Source organism: Ornithorhynchus anatinus, chromosome 9, assembly GCF_004115215.2.
Source record: "Ornithorhynchus anatinus isolate Pmale09 chromosome 9, mOrnAna1.pri.v4, whole genome shotgun sequence".
NCBI lineage: Eukaryota > Metazoa > Chordata > Mammalia > Monotremata > Ornithorhynchidae > Ornithorhynchus > Ornithorhynchus anatinus.
Genome location: NC_041736.1, coordinates 7,700,384 through 7,717,807, shown reverse-complemented (window position 1 = coordinate 7,717,807; position 17,424 = coordinate 7,700,384). Strand labels below are relative to the sequence as shown.

Below are 17,424 nucleotides of genomic sequence, written 5' to 3'. Positions count from 1 at the left end.
ACTAAGCACTGGTGTAGGTACGAGCTAATCAGTAATAATAATAATAATGTTGGTATTTGTTAAGCCCTTACTATGTGCCAAGCACTGTTCTAAGAGCTGGGGTAGATACAGGGTAATTGGGTTGTCCCACGTGAGCCTCACAGTTAACCCCCATTTTACAGATGAGGTAACGGAGGCACCGAGGAGTGAAGCGGCTTGCCCCCAGTCACACAGCTGACAAGTGGCGGAGCTGGGATTCGAACTCATGACCTCTGATTCGCAAGCCCGTGCTCTTTCCACTGAGCCACGCTCCATCTCAGGTTGGACAAAGTCCATGTCCCACGTGGGGCTTATAGTCTCAATCCCCATCTTACAGACGAGGGAACTGAGACACCGAGAAGTTAAGTAACTTGCCCACGGTCACCCAGCAAAGTGGCGGGGGTGGATTGGAACTCAGGTCCTTCTGACTCCTGGGACTTGCTTCGCATAGCAGTTGGCACAGGAACTGTGCGCCCGTCAAAGGGCAGGGACCGTCTCTATCTGTTACCGATTTGTACATTCCAAGCTCTTAGTACAGTGCTCTGCACATAGTAAGCGCTCAATAAATACTACTGAATGAACGAATACATGGTTTTCATCGGTGTGCAGAGAGGAGGAGGCATCCATAGTCTCTCACTGATCTATCCTACCACAATCTCACCTAGGGATAAAGCCTTCTGTAAGTAACCTTGTCTTTCAACCAGTGACAGCTATATAATTAAGACCGCTTAACAGTCACTCTGGCGGCCAATATCATTTAATACGGAGAAATGAATGGAAAGCGTCAGCCGCCTCTGAGACCTCCACGTGTCCAGTCCATAATTCATAATGTAGAGTCAAGTATGGACTGGAGGATATTGCCGTCTACCTCCACTTTCCTTACATTACCACAAAACGATCTTCAACCTGAAGAGTCAATGGGAATCTGGGGAGGTTGAAAGCTCGCAATCGCCGAACCTGCCTGAGCCATCTCCTCTGAGGACCAGATGATAATCACGATAGTTGGGGTATGTGTGAAGCACTTACTATGTGCCAAGCACCGTACTTAGCACCGGGGAGGATACAAGCAAATCAGGTTGTACAGAGTCCCTGTTCCGTGTGGGTCTCAGAGTCTCAAACTCCATTTTACAGAAGAGATAACTGAGGCACAGAGGAAGGGAAGTGACTCGTCCAAGGTCACACAGCAGACAAATGACAGAGCTGGAATTAGAACCCATGACCTTCTGACTCCCAGGCCCATGCTCTATCCACTACACCAGGCTGCTGCTCTACGAAAACACAGGTTGAAAATCCTACCCTCATAATAATAACGTTGGTATTTGTTGAGCGCTTACTATGCTCAGAGCGCCGTTCTAAGCGCTGGGGTGGCTACAGGGTCATCAGGTTGTCCCACGTGGGGCTCACAGTCAATCCCCATTTTACAGATGAGGTCACTGAGGCACAGAGAAGTTAAGTGACTTGCCCACAGTCACACAGCCGCCAAGTGATGAGGGTGACTGAGGAACACTTTTTGTCTGAAGACCTTTTAGAGAAGCGCAGTCAATGTCTCTTTGACTAACTACTAGCTCGTTTTCCTGAAAACTTTGTGCCACGCACATCTGCCTTCCCACTCCTCTCCACATCAGGCAAACGCTCCTGACCGTCGGCTTTGATTGACTGATTTCATGAGCATTACGATGCTGAAGCTGGGACATGACAATAACAAAATAAACGGCACCGAAGCTGTAGACAAAAAGAAAGCTACGCGACACCACTATAACGTAATGCGACGAGTTGGGGACTAAAGGTTAGGGGTTAGAGACATCAGAATTCTCTTCATCGAAATTTGAATTTTCCCTGGGTACCACTATAGAAGCCTTCGCAAATGGTACTCAAAGAAGTGAGCCTGCAAGATGAAAGAAAATAGAGCGGGGTCCATTCCCATGCACGTGTGTTGTTTTAACACAATAAGCTCCATGAGGACAAGGAACATGTCTACCAACCCTCTTGTCGTGTAACTCTCAAGGGCTTAGTACAGTGCTCTGCACACGGTAAGCACTCAACCAATACCATTAATTGATTAAACATTTGTACACTTAGTACTACAGTTGCCTGAAAGTTCTAAAATGCACCATTTTGAGTTTTTTCTTTATTCTTTCCTTTTCTTAATACCTCTTATTATAATGACTTGTTTTTCTTACCCTTTTTGAATAATGATATGAGAACATTCCCATGTTGGAATGCAATGTAATGCCAGGGTCATCTCAGAGGTATCATTTTATCATTTTCAATAGATTAATATTTAACAAGTTATCATCTTGGTATTGCCGCCTATCCAAGGGCGGACTAGAATGCAGCTCCAGAGGGACGATTATGAGAACGCCCCCTCGGCCCGTGACCCACAGAGAAAAATGCTACGTGCGCATCCTTGCATGAACTCAATAAAGATAACACACAGTCTCCTCGGGTGTCTCTTGGGGTAGACAAGGGGGACAGAGTGACAAGCCACAATTATCACTCTCCCTCTGACATGTCAAAGCACAGGAGACTCGTGAAACCTCAGGCACTTCAAACAGGACTTTTCATCACGCTTCTCGGAGGAAGGGGCAAACATGGTGAATTCGCGTGACTTACGGTGAGTAGGAATCTCCCTCTGAGATAATTCTGATCAGCTCCTTTAAAATGCCAGGTGTACAACACAACATCAGGGAAGACGGTGTCCTAGCTAACTACTAATGCTTGTGCAGAAACTGTCATTATCGGTAGGCTTCTCTGTCAGTTGAAGACACTAAACTCTCTGTTTGACCTTTATATTTGTAGCTTCACCCAGAAGCCATCACATCCTTTTCTTGGTTATGATGATAAATGGCTGTGGTTCAATTCATACTCCCGCCCCTCACTGATTTCCTAGCCAGTGTTTATGATATCGCATTGCCTCGACTGAAAATGGCACCCTGTAATACCAGAGGGCTTTTTTTCTCCAAGATCCTCTACATATTCAAAGACAGTCTTCTTTAATGTGCACCCCTGCATACTGAGCTAGACAGGAAGAGATATGATCCTGATTTTATGGGTGTGTAAAATAGTGCTCTGAAGCTTAGAAGATTTTCCTGAAGTAACTCGGTGTATGAACCAAGAAAAATGGAAATCTTCTGAGCCCGGGACTGAGCCATTTCTCATAGGGAAACCCACTTGTAAGAAAGGCAAACGGGTTCCATCTTTATTTATCAGCTGCACCTTCAGCACGGTACAGTGTGATATGCTGTGAGCCATATTTTCACAATGCCCTTGATATTTGCCTGGGTGCAAGATGTATGTTCTGGATTGTCAGACAACCATTCTTTTCTGTTATGATGATCTAACTGATGTCCATGGAACCTCATAGACTGTAAACCTGTTGTGGGCAGGGATTGTCTCTATTTGCCGCTGAATTGTACTAAAGTGCTTAGCACAGTGCTCCGCACACAGTCACCACTCCATAAATACGACTGAATGAATGCACCTCCTAAAGGGCCTATATTTTAGGAGTCCTAGGCACTTGCTGTGTCACATGAAAAGGTCTTTTTAAATGGTTTGGACAATTCTGTCTTTGACTGACGATTGAAACGGCACTGTTTTTTTGGAGAGGTTTTAATATAAATTAGCTACCCTTCAGGTAAAGGGTACCCTAAGAGATATGTCATGGGCTCATAAGCATGGCTTGGTCAAAGAGAAAGGATGTCTGTTTTGGAAAAAATGATCCATCTATCATATTTCTGCAGAGTCTTCTGCTGTGCGATAGCACCGTATGCTACCTGGGGCTTGCTGGGATTTGGAGGGAGAAGGGTACGAGAACAGAGAATTGGGAGTAAATGAGCCTCTAAGACCGCTCCTTGCTCAGAATGGGAGTATTTATCCAAGTTTCCTGGAGAAGCCTACAATGCCTAGGGTTCCTCACAGTTTAGGTAGGAGGGAGAACAGATGAAGAAACGGAGGCACAGAGAAGTGAAGTGCTTTGCCCAAGTTCACCCAGTAGGCAAATGGGAGTTGGGTTTAGAACTCATGTTCTCTGACACCCAGGCCGGTGCTCTGTCCATTAGACTTCAGTGCTTGATAGAGCACAGGCTTGCGAGTCAGAAGACGTGGGTTCTGATCCCGCCTTCGCCACTCGTCTGCTGCATGACGTCGGGCAACTCATTTAACTTCTCTGTGCCTCAGTTACCTCATCTGTAAAATGGGGATTAAAAGTGTGAGCCCCACATGAGACAACCTGACTACCCTGTATCTCTCCTAGCACTCAGAACAGTGCTTGGCACATTAGACTGTAAGCCCGTCAAAGGGCAGGGACTGTCTCTATCTGTTACCAATTTGTACATTCCAAGTGCTTAGAACAGTGCTCTGCACACAGTAAGCGCTCAATAAATACTATTGAATGAATGAATGACTAGTAAGCACTTAACGAATATCATCATTATTATAATTTAAAGCAACAGGAAGCCCTACCACCCACTCTCAGCCCCATCTAGGGCTCTTCTTCCCAATCGATCGTATTTATTGAGTGCTTACTGTGTGCAGCTCACTGTACTAAGTGTTTAGGAGAGTGCAATATAACAGACATGGTAGACACATTCCCTGTCCACAACAAGCCTAGAGTCTAGAGGGGCAGACAGACATCAATGCCAACTCTGTCTACCAACTGTGTTATAGCGTACTCTCCCAAATGCTTGATATGGTACTCTGCATTTAGTAAGCACTCAATGAATACCAATGATCAAGAAGTATTTTCTGAAAACTGATTTGGGCCAAAAGTGCCGTGGAGAGAAACAAGGGCGGGAGAAATTCCACGATGATTCTAAAATGGCTGACAAGCAACAGATCTGACAAGCTGTCTCTCCAAGACAAACAGGGAAGACTTGCGTACAACTGGGGAACTCTGGATGCCTGATAAATATCGCCCCGGAAAGCAAATGGGGATTACTTTGAGATGTTTCAAGAGAAACAGATCAGAACAGCTATTTGCTTCGGCTGCTAAACCGTTCAACCGGACAGACATTCTGCGCCACTGGGCGATTATTCTGAAAGGTGGCGGCCACCCGGGGAGGAACAAGGAGATCAGAGAGGTGCAAATGCGAGGGTCACCAAACCGGGCCACTACCTTCAGTGGGCTCCAAGGCTCTGGAGGCCCAGTTAGTCTGCTAATGGCCTGGGTCCTGCAGGGCGCCAGGGTGAGAAAAATTCAAATGACAAGAGAAATGCTCTCCTCTGAGGAACTCTAACTCTAAATTTGCATTCCTCTCCTTCTGTCAGACCACAGGTGTGGGGTTAAAAAAAAGACCCATTCGCATCACCAGTGTGGCCCAGCGGAAAATACGGCGTTCATCAGTGAGATGATGAGTTCCCAGGAAAGAAGGTGCCGCTCTTTTAACTCAAGTACCCGTTCGGTAAGTGGCCCTGTCAGTCCACCGAAGCCAGCTGTAAATACGATTTTAATCCCACAAATGGAAGGCTAACGATTTTGATCCTTCAAAGCTGGCCCGTTCTTAAAATTACATTAGGGCTACAAGACAACCTAAGATTTAAGTACACAAGAGACTAGAGGCAAAGAATACCTTTCTACGGTATAATGGGAATGTCTGGCCTTAGAGTAATGCATCAAACCAGGGAGCTCAAATCTCTCCCTCTTATGATGAGGCAAGCTCCTCGGAAACCTATCAGGTCGAAAGTGACAAGGTGAAAAAAGCAATTCTTAAAACTAATCAGATCAAAATTGAGGACCTCTGATTGAATTTTAGATTACTACAGCGACGGAACGAATGGAAAATATCTGCACGCGTTTGTTTTGTTTTCCCGGCTAAATGAGCTCCGGAAATCTAAGGCATAATGCTCAAAGTTTGACTGGTGCAATGTTTTATATGTTTGGTGAAATTCAAATTGGAGTTTGTGTTTATTCTTCCTGATCCTAAATTTTACCAATCACAACTAATATATTTTACCTCTTTGTGTTGAGGAATTAGACCAACAGGAGACGTTGGATTAGTAGACGGGTTTAAGAAGCATAAAAGGTGGTAGCTACTTCTCATTAAAGTGGTCAGTTCCTTCTCACCATTTCCTGCCCCGCTGGGCAACCTCCTCTCAAGGGGTAGCCAGCGGTGCTTGTCAGACAGCTGGGTATGGGAAAGAATGTTGGAAATCTCATATTCTAAAATAGAAACTGGCATTGAGGGGTTTGTTTTTTTTTAAATATGGTACTTAAGTGCTGACTATGCATCAAGCACTGTTCTAAGCACTGGGGTAGGTACAAGTCAATCTGTAAGTGCATCGTGAGCAGGAAATGTGTCTGTTTATTGTTGTATAGTCTCCCAAGTGGTTAGTACGGTGCTCTGCATAGAGTAAGTGCTCAATGAATACGTTTGACGGACTGACTAGAAGAGTTACATGAATTGGCAAATGCACCCTTCACTTGCCAGTAAATAAACTTGAGCATAGGACCTTATATTTTCACAGCTCAGAGAGGCCCAGATGCCTGCTTAGGAGTCCGGTGTTCCTTTTTGGGTATTTTCCATCTTGATTTTTTCTTTCTTATGTTCATTCTTTGATGTAATGTGACTTCCAAATAGACGACTTGGAGATATTCAATAATGAAGAGTACGCTTGTCTGGAGTACCCTCCAGAACAAACTCTCCCTGTGTGCTTCCTTCTTCAAACTATGGTTATCAATAACATTTAGCACTTTCAGGTTATTAAGATAATTAATCACCTCAGCCACCAAGGCGGTGAGGTCAGCATTATCATCGTCGCTTCACAGATGATGAAATGGAGAGCTTAAGTGTCTTGCCTAGGGCTCCACAGTAAATCAACAGATGTTCAAAATTCAAGCATTTCTTAACTGAAAACAATATTCAGAATAACAATCTGCAATATTCTGCCTGAAATGACATCCCCCAAGTAGTCAAAGTTCACATAAGGAAAAAAAAAAAAAATAAAAAAACCACCACAGAGACCACGGCTTCAAATTACCTAAATTCAACTAATGAGCAGATGCTAATGTTTCTGTTTGTGCAGTTGAATTTTCCAGTGTAGCTTCCATTACTGAAGGGGAAACTGGAATTAGAACTATTTTTTTCTCTCTCTCTAATAAACACATCACCAGAATCCACTGAAACAAGTAGTCCCCAGAACCTTGTGAACACAAAACTCTGCTCTTTCATCTGCCTAGTGCTGGCTGATTTGATCCATGAGGCCTAATAACTCGATGAACTTCAGTGACCCGAAGAGTGACAGAACCCAGCCAGAAGCACAAGCCTCACCCTTAGAAGGGACAGCACAAAGTACCAAGACAACTGTGGGTGGTGCGATGATACTGCTGTATGGACCACGATGATGGCCGGGCTTACTTGGTGCCAGCCTTCCCCTCCGATCCCAGGGATACCTTACCTGAGAGGAATCTTACCTTCTGGGCAGCATCTGGATCCCAGTGAACCCTGAGTCATCACGATCATAATTATAACTGTGGTATTTGTTAAGCCTTTACTTTGTTCCAGCCACTGTATCAAGTGCCGGGGTGGATACGAGTGAATCAGGTTGGACACGGTCCCTGTCCCACATGGGTCTCAGAGTCTCAATCCCCATTTTACAGATGAAGTAATTGAGGCACGGAGGAGTTAGGTGACTTGCCCAAGGTCACACAGCAGACAAATGGCAGAGCTAGGATTAAGAACCCATGACCTTCTGCCTCTTGGACCCGTGGTCTCTCCACTAGGCCAAGATCACGTTTCCCGTTGCTCTAACTATCCTCTTCTTCCACCAGAACAACTCAAGGGCTAGCCTGGCTGGGGTAAGCGCGACACTTACGTGACACTTCTGAGTACACAGGATGATATAGAGCCGATCGGGGGCCGTACCCATCAGACCACCTCTGGGACAGGCCATGGAATCATAGATTAGAGGCCTCCAATCATGCACTCTTTCAGAGAGCCAACCTGAGCCCATGCCGGTTGGTTGCTCCAGTGAACGTAACCACCCACTACCGCTTCCACGGGTCAGACAGAGTCAAAGAAATGCATAGTTTTAAATCACGTTCTATCCTTTGGGACTGGGACCAAGTTAGACCGGAGGGTGCAGAGCTCTCCTGGACAAAGCGGCAAAGGGCATTTAGCTTAGAACTCAGGAAAGTATCCCACACTTGAAAATGGCTCTCCCGATAACATCTTCAGCGCATCACTGTGAAAAATAGAAGTGGCGGTTCCTAAAAAGAAAAACTTGTTTCGGGGGGCAAAACCTTCCGAGAGAACAAATCCAAAGTGAATACTGGGAGAGAAATCAATATTGTATTTTTTTCTACGTCCACCACTCTCCTTTGTTTACATTCAGTTATTCAATGTCCCTGTTGCAGGCCTCTGTTTATCCATTACCAGCCATTCATTATCTCATCTGTACCATCTCATCTGTCTACTGCCCTTTTGGCTTCTCACATTTTCAGTCTCTCTTCAGCTCATTTTATGGAGTGTTGCTTTCATGTTAATGCTTTTCCTCATCCAGTCTGACTTTTCACATTACTCGATTTCCTTCTGTTTGTAGCTAGCAAGGTGTGGACAGATTTCAACTTCATGTGATCTCAAACCACCCCCAAGTAAATCCTGGTTTTATCCGGTATTATCAGTCCACAATGTATTGCTCACTTTCTCCCCCATTTCATAGTTATAATGCTCGTCTTACCTCAGGAACACAACAGATTTATTACTTTCTCATTCACCGAGACAGGTCACCAACAATGTTTTACATTCCCAAATACCGAGGCTTCTACTTGTGCATATTGGCATACATGCAGACTTACCTGTTTTCACAGAAATTTCACTTTTAATATATCAACCTGCAGATGGACATAGGGAAGGAGAAAGGAGATTGGGCCTCCTGTATGCTTGGGGTCTATTCTAACTTTAACCTTACTTTCCCCAACCACAGCTTCTCACTTTTCTTACAGTAAAATTAATAGAAAAATCAGGCCTGTGGCTGTTTAATCCACCTAGAAGGGAGGCAAAATGAAATCATACAGTGAAATGCAAAAAACAAGATTAAACCATTAGTGCTGGGTATTGTTTGAAAATGTAGTTAAGCTGGCCAAGCCTTAATGTTCAGATCTAAGATATGCTGAAAATGTTATCAACAAATTCATCACCATGAGAATTACACCAGGCATACACATAATTGCATCTCAGTGAGAAATCTTCCCCCTAAAAGGCCAACTCTTTTTTTTTTTTTTAATTTTCCACATCACGTGAAATACCATAGGATCTCTTTTGAATAGATTTTCTTTAAAGATTGCCCATTAAGGCCATGCTCTTTGGTGTGCTTGATATTTCAGGATGTTGCTTAGAACTAGCAATCTTAAGTCTGGTCCAGACTTTCCAGAAAGCAAAATCACCTTTCTGGAGATGTAAAGAAAATTACTAAGGACAGGCATAACCACACATCCTTCAGAGTTCACAACATCTGCCCAAGCGAAGATCAGTTTTGACAGATAGCTAATGTTCTCTCATTAACATACCTATCGTGGATGAGCCGACATAGACCGCTTTTATAAGATTTAAGCTTCATTTCTCAAACAATCACACCATCGTTTTAATCAACATTCTGCTGGCCATTGTTTTTTTTTTTCTTTTAGCCCAAATGTGGTCCAACATCATCATTTGAAAAAACACAATGAAAAGCGGGTAAGTATGCACTTAAATACAAATACGACAGAGGAAAAATAGCGTTTTACTCACCGGTGGTTTCCACAATGCCCTCTAGGATGACGACAATCTCAAACTGTTCAGTTTGCATGCTGCGTTGGGAAAGGTCATAGAAGGGGCTTTTGGCATCGATCACATGGCAGATCGTGAGTGGGGAAACAAGAAAAAGTTGGTCGGCCCCTGTACTAAAACCTACATCCAGTTCAAGTTGATCGAGGGGGAGGAACTCACCCTCAGGTGTCTGCCGAGACTAGACGAGCATGCAAAAAGAGAGAAGAAATCACCGCTCGTACCGCAGTTTGCAAGACGGCCTGACAACAATTCAACTCATTGCCAACACTCTGCACTATCAGCTGCAACAAAATCAAAGCAACTCACTGAGCAGCTATGTTACAGCACGCTGGCAGAAACCCAATGATTCTCAACCCAAACATGCATGCATTATTAATAATCTACAACTTGCTATAATTACAGCTCCCAAACTCGGGGATTTTGGGAAGAGGTCTGTCTCCAAAATGGCTGTTGGTAGAAAATGCAAAAGAGGGTGTATATGGGTTAATAGTTAACGTAAATCTCTGCATGGTATTTATTAGAATGACAGAATAGTTATAATGAGTAAAGCCAAATTATGCAATTTGGTATTATAAAACATTAAACTCCTTTTGTAATCACAAATTTGTATTTCATTTGTGTCATGAATATCATCAAAGGAAGAGCTAGGCGAACAGGTTAACAACAGCTCTACAGTTAAACAATACACACTGATGAATATTTCATAAGCACTTGGAAACTAGTAGTGAATCAAAATGATTACTAGTATGAGAGAAATAAAAAAAATTCCCTTTTCCAAGTTTTGATATTACTACAGTGATCCATTCCGTATGCACAGAAAGATGACTGAGGTGTGGTAGATTTAAGAGTTCCAGACATTCCAGTTGCCTACCGTCTTCTTTCTGAAGTCTTAATTTAGCTTTATGAATGTCTAAATGGAAACCCAGTCATTACTGTCCCGATTACTATCCTTGAATATGTTTTTTAAATTTTTGATGGTTGAAATGATGTGCTTTAGAAAATATTATACAGTATATGAGTTGGTGATGTCTGGTCTCAGAATGCTACTAATTACAAAATGAAGAGGTTTTTGGTAAAGGGGCAGTCTTTAGGGGTAATAGCTTATAGAAAAGTTTAGAAAGACACATTTGCCCCTCAGAAGTACAGCTTGCGTCGACCAAGTTGCCTCTTGGAAAAGTGAGCACCAAATGGTCCACAGCAAAGCACAGATTTAGCTTAAATACTTCACCCCCAAAGCCAATTTTTCTCTTTAGACTCCATCACAAGATCCCATAACTAAAGGAGCTGATTAAAATTGTTCATTCACAGCAAATGGCCAGGCCAGAGCAAGCCGGGGAGATTAGGTTGGGTCACTGAAAAGCTCTGTGTATCTCCAAATATTAGGGCAGTTCTGACCCTGAGCAAAGAGAAGCCTTAGTGGACATCAGAACCTCATTGAACCTGGCAGAGTCCCGAGTGAGAATCCAAATGTTTCCGCCCCTAAAAGGCACCTTGTCATTCCTAAAGATAACTTGAGTGTCCTTTGGAGCAGGGGAGAAGGGAGAAAAAGGCTTCTCTCTCTCTAGCGGAAGCTCTTACTGTCTGACCCCTGCCCGGCAGGGATAAACCGAAAGAAATAAACTCAAAATATGCTAGTGGAAACACTATTCCCCAAGGGACTGATCTCTGGCAGAAACCAGAGAAGCAGCAGAAGGGGTTAGCACGTCTCCAGGTTGTGGAGACTCCTCTACCCCTAAATATTTGTCAAAACAATTTTCCCACCCACCAAGTGTCTAGTACAGTGATCAATGGTGAAGGTTTTCTGATGTTAATGTGGGACATTCCACAGTTTTTTGAATCTGCATGCTTGCAAACAAAATGATTTGTCACATATATTGGTGACCGAGTAAATTAGGCAGGATCAAGTCTGGGTATCCTTAAATCATTTCAGATTTCCTACTAGATTTTTTGTTTCCCATTCGTATTGGACACTTTCTTGGCTTAAAGATAACACCAACTTTAAATTTAAAACATCCTGTTATAATATGCTGGCAAAATTTCTCAGGGCCCTGTGAGTAAAAAGGTGATGGATTATTTTCTTAAATTAGAAAATAATATCCACAGGCATGCTTACCATGTGTTGATTATATTTTTCATTACATTTTTAAAAAAATCCAGGAAAATAATTTAGAAAACTGGAATTTAAAATGCAAGAGCTCTAGGTTTATTAGCTTCAAAGTGGATTATTTCTACATCCCTCAAAAACTGGGGAGATTCATGGGGGTACAGAGCTGAAAATGAGAAATAACAGGCCTTACGTCTGTTCATGACAGTGGTAGGTTTGGTTGTCATTTCCCTTTAGAAATTTAATGATATTGATATAACAAATCTACCAACTCTATTGTACTGTACTCTCCCAAGCACAAAGTACAGTGCTCCGCACACAGTATGCGCTCAGTAAACGCTGCTGATGATTCTGATAAAAGGACTTTAACTGGTGGTGAAGAGTACAATGCAACAGTCAGTAGACATTCCCTGCCTACAATGAGCTTACAGTCTAGAGGACGAGTTTCCCCGTCCTCCTCTACTTCCCACTCTTTCAAAACTGTAAACGCCTCCGCGTGACCACAGACTCATTACGGGCAGCGAACATGTCTACCAGATCTGTTATAGTACACTCTCCCGGTGCTCTGCACACAATAAGTGCTCAACAACTATGATCGAAGAGGAGGAAGAGGACGCAGAAGAGGAAGTGGAAGAAGTGAGGAGCAATGGGACTGACATTTGTTACTAGTGGTGGAATCAAGGAAATTTTCTCAGAAGAAATGGAAGTTTTGCGACCTACATTTCAGAAAAGTGACTATAGTTACTAGGCCAGCCTAGTGGATTCTGTCAGTGTCAGAATAGACGAAGAGAAAAAGGAGAGAGGGTGGGGTATGCAGCATGGCTTAGTGGATAGAGCATGGACCTGAGATCCTGCAGATTTAGGTTCTAATCCCAACTCTACCACTTGCCTGCTATGTGACCTTGGGCACATCCTTCACTTCTCTGTGCCTCAGTTACCTCACATGTAAAATGGGGATTAAGACTGCGTCCCCATGTTGGACAGAGACTCTGTACCTGACCTAATAAACTGTATCTACCCCAGTGCTTAGAACAGTCCTTGACATATAGTAAGTGCTGAGCAAACACCAAAACACAAACAAACAAACAAAAAACCCCTCCTGGACCCCTGTGAGTGTGAAACTAGTCATTAGGAGGCTCTCCTGTGAGCTGGAGGAGTAAAAACTCAATTAATTGAATTTACTGACATGATTATTCAATGACTCACTGCTGTCACGTGTGATTGCACCCCACAAAATACTACATTCCATAAGCTCTTTTGTCTCATTCACATCATGGGGGTGGAGAAGGGACAGTTGATTTTGTCCTTTTAGCTCACTGTCCTTTTGTCCTCTAAACTCATTGTAGGGGAGGGACAATTGATTTTGTAACTTTAATCAAGTTCCCTTTCATCTTTCCACACTAATGTCCAAATCTTTTCAATCTATCTTCATGAACAAATCGTTCTAACAGCTTTTCTGAACCTTCTCCGACTACATTATATCCTTCCCCGTTATAGGCGTCAGTACTACCTACAGTGGTCAGGGTACAATTTACCAGGGCAGGGAAGATGCTCTATTTTTCAGTGTATATTTTGTACTCTATTTTTCTTTCCCAAGGGCTTAGTATAGTGCTCTGCACATAGTAAGCACTCAATAAATGTGACCGAGTGATTACCAGGGCTTTATACCAGGGCAAAATTGTGCCTTGTATTTTCTTTTTCCTCATATGCCCGAACCTTTATTAGCCGTTTTGGCTGCCACTGGACCAACGCCTTAGACAAATCCTCAACAATGACTCTGATATCTCTTCCTTGAAATGTGATTGATCATTCTGAGTCCATCGTTATCTAGCTGTCATTTGGATTATTTTTCCCTAGATGCAGTACTTTGCATTTGATCACACTAAAGCTCAATGCCACTTTGGAGCCCACTCACATAGCTTTATGAGATTTTCTTGCATTTTATCACCCAGAGTTTACTGTCATCTTCAACCTCGGAGACTTCCCGGCACAGTCTCTCTTGGACACCATTTATGAAGCTGTTAAAACCAGTCCTACCCCTGATTCCTGGGGACCCTCAATCAGCTGCCCTACTCCATCCTAAGAGGGCCTGTGCTTCCTATCCTTCGTTGCCTCTTTTTTCATCAGTTTTCTCTGTGTGATAGAATATTTCCTCCCATCCTAAGATTGCTCAGCTTTTTAAAGTCTTTGGTGTGGTACTTTCTCCAGGCCTTTTGAAAATCTGAATATGTCCATTGTTGATCCCTACAAAAAAACTCTAGCAGACCAGGCCGACATACTGTGTCATTTCTATCGGGTGTTTACTGATCCTGAATTTATTCGTAGATTCAATAAATTTTTGAGGTACGGAAATAAAATAAGATGGCCCGTAATTTTCAGGACCACCTTTGGGGCTTTTCTTATAGATTGCTGATATGTTGACAAATTGCCTTCCAGGATGGTTGCTCTTTATAACAGGCTGCGTGTTCTTTCCAGAGAGTTCCATCACTTCACCACTGAGATCTTTCAAAATTCTTGCTGTCACCCAGTTCTGGTGGCTTGCTTACATCTACTTTATCCTTTTGGTCTAAACCCTCCTGAGGGTAGCAGGGAGAGGGAGACACCATAACTTCATCCATTTCATCTGACCTATTGACTATAAAAAAAGGCTGCTTTGAAGGCTGAACTAAAAAATTCAGTGTACATTTGATCTCATAAAAGTAAGGTGACCCCTATCCAGCTTTGATATATAGGATAATTGGGGCAAACTTTATAGTCTTTTTAGGGACTCACCTAAGCACTTGGATCTGTACCTCTTAAGCACATAATACTCACCCCAGCCCCAACCCCCCAGCACTTATATATCCTTATACTCTCTCTTTCCCCACATCAGTTAATTATTTTAATGTCTGTATCCCCGTCTAAACTGTGAGCTCCGTATGGGCAGGAAATGTGTCTATTAATTTTACTGTATTGTTGCCTCACAAGTACCTAGTACAGTGCTCTGCACACAGTAGGCTCCCCAAAAACACCATTAATTGATGAAATGCAAATTGCAGAGTTTAAGGATGTGGTTTCCATAGAGAATGGAAAAAGACAGTGTCAAAACGGATCACAAGGAGAATTAGATTGCAGGTCTGTTATTTAAAAATGAACACAATTCTGGGATATATGAATATTACCATAACATGAATTATGAACTAATCCTTCCATCATATTTTGAGTTTGAGTTTGAAAACACTGTACTATTTTTCAAGTTACAAATTCATGATAAGGAAGCATAAGGAGAAGAGGGGAAAAAAAAAATCTAAGATATTACTTTTAAATAGGGAAACAGAAAAGGATAAGGCTATAGGATTTGAGATTTCTGGGAGACAGAAGGCTAAGAGTTATCTTAAAGGCATCAGATGAAACTATTGACCTCTGTCTTTTAGCGTGGTAGCGTGACAAATCATCAGAAGTATAGTAACTAAAATCCCATCATCTAAATACTTCTGAACACAGAAGAAGAGGAAAAGCAAAGGTCCTACAATTTAGCTCATACATACAGATTGCTTGCCGACAGGTCACTGAGAGTTTGAAATCACCTGATTATTCTAGGTGCAAATATTTTTACATCTGTCTCCTCTGTTTCCATCATGAGCCCTTTGTGATCAGGGAACACATCACTCTTTTCTATCGTGTTTTCAGAAGTGTGTAATATAATGCATCGCATCCAGTAGGTACTCAATAAATTAACCATTCATAAATAGTATTTACTGAGTGTTACTTTGTACAGTCCACTGTACCAAGCACTTGGGGAAAATGTAATAGAGCTAGTAGACAAGATCTCTGTTCCCAAAGAGTTTACTACCTAGCAGGGGAGAGAAAAAGACACTGCAATGAATTCAGGTAGAGGAAGCAACAGAGTGTAAAGCTGCAACTGACGGATGTAGAGCCAAGTGTCGAGGTGTCACGTTAGATGCGGAGGGGAAATAGAGGAGGAAAACAGACCTGGGAGATGAGACCTCAACTACAGCCACTAAGCTAAAAGTCTCATTTATCTTTGAAATTTTTGGTGAGGACTTGCCCAGAAGCAGGGAAGTATATCAAGTGAGACCGATAAATTCATCGCCCACAGCGGGAGAAGACAACTTGGGTCTTGGTCAGGGTTTACAGAGGAGAGAGGGAGCAGGACAAGATAGGAGGAGACTTCAGATCGCTACCACCTCTCTTCTCACCCACTCCTGCTCCTCTCCTCTCGGAGCCGAGCCGAACCAAGGCCAGCGGATGGTGGTGTCAGGGAACGTATCAACTCTCTTCTACTGTGCTCTCCCAAGCGCTTAGTACAGGGCTCTGCACACGCTGGGAACTCAAGAAGTATGACTGATTGATCGATCCAGTCTTCTGTTTCTGTCGGCAGGTTGGCATGATTCCAGAATCAACATTCTGTAAATTGTGTTAATGCCTCTCCCTCCTCCTAGGTCTCCTAAAATTCCCGGTCTGGGGGCCCATTCGAGAACCCATTCCGCTCTATACTCACATACTTCTATTTCTGATCTAAAATGAGTTTCCACCTCTCATCTCACCTCTCCTTTTCCAGACTGTAATAGCTGGGTACCATTTTCAGATAAAACATCTAATGGGTAGAGACGCTGACTGCGTCAGCTTTCCCCCTCGTTAATTCATTCAATCGCATTTATTGAGCACTTACTGTGTGCAGAGCACTATACTAAGTGCTTATCCCACTGTCCTTTACCAGAGCAGCAAGTCTAATATGAAAGCTACTAATAGTCATCTGAAAGTACAATGTATGCATATGTAGACAAGTATGTGTTTGAAGGGGAAAGGAAAGAATATGGGAGAGAGAAAAGGGGGGGACAGAACCTTGCTTTTTATGAATACAGCTGGAATAGATTGCCGTTATCAGACTGACACCTAGAATTTACGATCAGTCGTACTGGGACAGAAAATTATGACTGCTCCAAGACCTCATCTGAAAAATTCATTCTTGAAGCAGAAAAGGCAAAATTCACTTTCAGTACCGAGAACAGATAGCAACCAAGGAAGTTGTGGAAACAGCTTTGGAAGAGGTGAACAGACTATAAAAGAATGGGGGGGGGTGTTGTGGGAGGGGAAAGAGACAGAGGATTGGATCTGTAAATTGACTGTCCTTATCCTCAAGAATGGAAGGAGTGTCAGGACAAAGAAAAACACAGAAGATGTCTCTCTCTTCACCAGTGAGCTCCAACCTGCACGCTTGGAGAGGGACCCCGGCTTTCTAGATCTAACATTGAATTTTAGAGTATTTCCCTCTCTACATTATGCCCACCCCTCATAGAGATTATTCCTAGGAAGAAATTAACCAGGCAGGAAAAATCTTTTCAAAGTTTAAATTTAGAAACAAACCATGGAACAAATTGCAGTTCAAGAAATCATGGTAGATTTATATGATTCTTTTCTGCTAGAGAATTGTCTGCTACAAGTAAGTGTTATACTTCTGACAACCCTGAAAGGGGGGGTGGGGGGGTAGATAGGGTAACAGGTTTGAAAAAGAGAGAGGGGCAGGGAGGTAGATCTGAG

At 42.9% G+C, this 17,424-nt stretch overlaps 1 protein-coding gene across 2 annotated transcripts in view; it reads right to left on the bottom strand.

Moving 5' to 3' along the window:
* The window catches only part of KCNJ3 (potassium inwardly rectifying channel subfamily J member 3), a 127,287-nt gene that overhangs the window by 102,984 nt on the left and 6,879 nt on the right, over positions 1-17,424 (bottom strand). Inside the window, exon 2 of one of the 2 annotated variants that reach the window (XM_001508775.4) lies at positions 9,741-9,957. The exons of the other annotated variant lie outside the window; for it this stretch is intronic. Within the exon in view, the coding sequence (XP_001508825.1) occupies positions 9,741-9,957 (217 nt within the window). The remainder of the gene's footprint in view (positions 1-9,740; positions 9,958-17,424) is intronic. 2 annotated transcript variants of the gene reach the window in all.